The sequence below is a fragment of the Camelina sativa genome, chromosome 16, assembly GCF_000633955.1.
Source record: "Camelina sativa cultivar DH55 chromosome 16, Cs, whole genome shotgun sequence".
In the NCBI taxonomy this organism is placed as follows: domain Eukaryota; kingdom Viridiplantae; phylum Streptophyta; class Magnoliopsida; order Brassicales; family Brassicaceae; genus Camelina; species Camelina sativa.
The window spans coordinates 28,580,213-28,584,309 of NC_025700.1; the positions used below are offsets into that span (position 1 = coordinate 28,580,213).

The 4,097-nt window shown below is 42.6% G+C and overlaps 1 protein-coding gene across 3 annotated transcripts in view; it reads right to left on the bottom strand.

The window, feature by feature from the left end:
• LOC104753039 (mitogen-activated protein kinase kinase kinase YODA) overlaps window positions 1–4,097 on the bottom strand; it is a 7,509-nt gene that overhangs the window by 2,487 nt on the left and 925 nt on the right. The window contains exons 2-12 of one of the 3 annotated variants that reach the window (XM_019238204.1): window positions 3,236–3,992; window positions 2,412–3,143; window positions 2,146–2,233; window positions 1,976–2,038; window positions 1,704–1,864; window positions 1,534–1,609; window positions 1,320–1,379; window positions 1,134–1,241; window positions 810–1,049; window positions 644–735; window positions 132–559 (exon numbers count right to left, since the gene is read on the bottom strand). In XM_019238204.1, the coding sequence (XP_019093749.1) occupies window positions 132–559; window positions 644–735; window positions 810–1,049; window positions 1,134–1,241; window positions 1,320–1,379; window positions 1,534–1,609; window positions 1,704–1,864; window positions 1,976–2,038; window positions 2,146–2,233; window positions 2,412–3,143; window positions 3,236–3,771 (2,584 nt within the window). In that variant the 5' untranslated portion in view covers window positions 3,772–3,992. Of the gene's footprint in view, window positions 560–643; window positions 736–809; window positions 1,050–1,133; window positions 1,242–1,319; window positions 1,380–1,533; window positions 1,610–1,703; window positions 1,865–1,975; window positions 2,039–2,145; window positions 2,234–2,411; window positions 3,144–3,235; window positions 3,993–4,097 lie in introns of all 3 variants that reach the window. The other 2 variants (XM_010475317.1, XM_019238203.1) reach the window with 2 other exon arrangements.

Consider the following 4,097-nt stretch of genomic DNA (forward strand, 5'->3'; position numbering starts at 1 on the left):
TCCATTGGGTTTTATGGTTCTGTCATTGGTGTCGAATCATTTGACTCGAACGGGTTAGGGTCCTCTGTTTGCCGAACCGGGAGTTGAAAAACCGGGTCTCAGGTTGAGGGACTTCAGTTTCAGATGCTCACTTAAGAGCTGTTGGGACACATGATCAGATAGGACTGGCTGGTTGTCCTTGTTCCAATTATAGCCTGGCTGGATCGAACCGTTATTGTCCCAAAATATATGAGGAGGCGTCCTTGGACTACTCCGCGACCGATCTTGCTGCCTACTAGGCTCCTGAAAGAAACTGTTGGTGTAGAAATTTCCACCACTTCCAGGGCTTCTGCTTGATCCTATGCCTTCATGCAAGAAGTTGACTGTAGTTTGTCTCTGGTGATGGAACGGGATGGCTCCACCGCACCCTGTTAATGGTGTTGATGAACCGGAGAGAGCATGGGGACTAGATATTGGGGATGGAGATCTTCTTCCGCTAATGTGTGGTGAATGCGAGTGAAAGATTGGACTACCGACTGGTGAAATCGGGCATGACATGTTCCTAGGAGATTGCGATATACTGCGACCAAAAGGAGGAGACTTTAGCCACAAAGAAGTTTTCATGTTGGAAAATGAAGATAGAAACGGAATGGCTCATGGGTACCTGAATCCCGAGCCAGGTTTTGATCCTCTCTGCTGGTAATTGGCTGCATCTTCCGAGTCTAAGCACGGAAGACTCCTTGCGTGTCCAATGTCCTGAACCAGACAGATTTTTGTCAAGCAATCAGAAGCATAAAGAAATAAGAATTGGGGAATCCGAGCTTTCATACCAGTGATCTCATGGTGCTTGAAGCTACATTCATGGCTTCTGCAGGCTCGCCACTCACAATAGGCCTTTCCATCGGCATCACATTTCTTACAAAAGCGTGGTCCAAAAGCTGAGCAGCTGTAGGACGATTTGAGGGGTTTCTTTGTAGGCATTTTCTTACAAAATCCTTACCCTCTTCAGATAAATGATCAGGGATATCTGGAAGCTCCTTGCTGTTTCCAATCTTGAACATAGCAGGAACCTATAAAGAACTCAGATAGATAAGGATGGGGAAGTCGCATCAGTAATTCTCATACTTGTTCGAGTACTCATATAATTTACTAACCCCTTCATACTGGCTCCATGGAGGTTTCGTTGTAGCCATTTCTAAAACGGTACATCCAAGACTCCATATGTCGACTGCAAGGTTACTGCCATTTGAATTCTTTATCACCTGAAATCCAAGCAAGATAAAAAGCATCAGCATAAAGCCTCTCAACATGAAACCGACAGTTTGTAGCACCATACTGACCTCAGGTGCCATCCAATATGGGCTTCCTTTGAATGATAAAGGACCAGATTGAGCAGTAATCTGCATTTTGTTCATGAATTCGTATTAGATTTCGGAAAAGCTCTAGCTAGGCTTAGCATAAATTATTCGGATCAGTCATTTCTGCTTCAAGGAACATTTTCAAACAGGACTAAAACAGAACATGTAAACGAGATTGCAGAGAATGTATCCATACATGTTTCGCCATCCCAAAATCAGCCACTTTTACCCGTCCATGGGGATCCACTAATATATTTGCTCCTTTGATATCCCTGGATAATATTAAAATCCGTATCCACTTAGTCCTCCAACAAATGAAGGATGAAGAAAAACGAAGAATCAGGAAAATGGATTAGAATTAACCACCTATGAACAGTATTTTTGGCGTGCAAATACGCAAGCCCTGATAAAATTTGTTGCGTGTAGTTGCGGATGGCATTCTCACCAAATTGTCCATACTCTTGAAGAAGTTTATAGATTGAACCACCAGAGACATACTCCAGATATATATACAATTTGTCATCTACCTGTAATAGGACGGGAAAGTAAATAGTAGTCACGTGCATGGGTTCGTTCAGCTGAGATAGTTTACAGTATCAAAGATTAGAAATGACCCAAAAAATATCTGTAAAACTTACGGTTTCAGAGCCATAATACTGCACTATATTAGGGTGTCGTAAACGGCTTAGAACTGATATTTCCTGTGAAAGTTAATCATTGTAAAATAAGCTGCACGGTTAGAAAATTAAAGACTAAAAGCACAAAAGCAGCGCTTGTTTATCTGGAACAGATGATGTGTGTAACTCACTTGTCCTAATTGTTGTGCACTCTCCCTTGACTTGGGATCATCTGAGCATAAAGTAACCTCTTTCATGGCACACATTTCGCCACTTTCACTGAGGACGAAAACATAACCAATTAAACCAACATATAAGTTTCTAGTTCTTTTTTTTTTTGGGTCAAAGCAACATACAAGTTTCTAATCAATACCAGTATAAAATAGATCTTAGCAACGATAATCAAGATATAATGAGAGCATCTTTCAACTAAAATCAGACTTGTATAGTTACGAACCTGTTAAAGCCAAGATATACATGTCCAAAACTGCCCATCCCCAGCAATCTCCCTTTTTTCCATCGCGATCCAGGGCTTACCGTAGCCTCTGCCCTTGCTGGACTTCGGGGGACAGACGGAGATGTTGCTGCTGAATATGTGGGCGAAAACGGACAAGTATTAGATATTAACAACGGCGGGAGGGGCAGACGGTGGCTTTGCTGCCTATTATCATCAAGTCTTCTTGTAGGTGACCCAGTAGTTGACCCTCCAGCTCGAGGATGAAGAGGTGTAACAGCACCACTTTGTATTCTGGAGCTAGGACCAGGGCTCGTCATTCTTGGACTAGGTACAGGGGAACATTCAGGGCTACACCTGCTCTGAGGCCAAAACAGCTGAGTAGCCATATCTCCACCAATGGAATTGTTACCTGAGTTGTAACCTGAACCTGGGCTAGAGCACTGTCCAGATCCAAGCAAGGAAACATCTGAATATGGTTTGCTAATCAACAATCCATGGTTTGAGACTTGATCTGGGACAAATGATCTCATTGGACTCCTAGAAGGACTAGACAACAAGCTATCTGGGGCACTGCAGAGCACTAGATCTCGTTGTGGGATTTGTAGATTCTTCACATGAGTGCCCAGAGGTCTCCGCCTAGGAGATGCCGACAGGATTCTGTTTTTATTAGACACATTTGGGACTGGCTTGAACATCTCAGCTGAGTTTTTATTACTCTGCATGAGCTGATCCCTATACATAAGAGTAGGATACAACATGTTAAGAAACAGAGAGCAAGAGAAAGAGCAAAATCCACAACACTAACAATCACAGTTCAAACTCACCTCGAAGAAATATTTACTGGTGTCCGGTTTCCATTTTCACAATCAGAAGCCAATGGACGGAGGAGAGAATCAGATGGATTGTCACCCACAGAACTTCCACTGGACACAGAAGCAGTGGCAAAATCAGCCTCAGCACCGGTAATATCAGGCATGCTTGTAGCATTATGGGGCTTTGGAAGTGGCAACCATGATGGCTTGACATTTGCATCTAAACCTGGTCTCTGTGAACCATTCATTCCCGAATCAGTACTCGTTACAATAGGACGGACAATAGGACGAGGAAGAGGTACAGCAGGAGATCTTTCAGCAAAACTCTGACAGCGTGAAACCCGAGTAGAAGGAGAAGGAGATCTTGATGGTAACCGAGATATAGCTCCTCTTTCAGACACAATTTCATCACGTCGTCTTCTTGATTTTCTCGACCGACCACTAGACCTATCCTCAGATGCGAATCCCAATTTCCGATTAAACGCATCAATGAGGCTCTCCTTGTTAGTTTTCTTTTTTTCATCTTTGGATTTACTCCACCAAGGCATGATCTTTCTTCCCAACAACAACCCGAGGTGGCACACTGACACTATCACTCTTTTTAAAGACCTTGTTTCAACACTACAAAGTAACAATCCTTTTGACCACTTCAAAGATCATACTTGGTTGACCCAACAAAGGTCAACAAACGAAGAAAAGTCCCAATATAAACTCCATTTTTTAATTAACCCATTGGTGTTTGACCACTACCAAGAAGCAGGTGCAAGATCTGATTACAACAACAAAACAAAGCGTTAGGGTTTTCAACTCTAGCTTCCCAGAAGAACATTCGAAGATACAAACAGATTACAAAAAAAAAAAAAAAAAAAAAAAA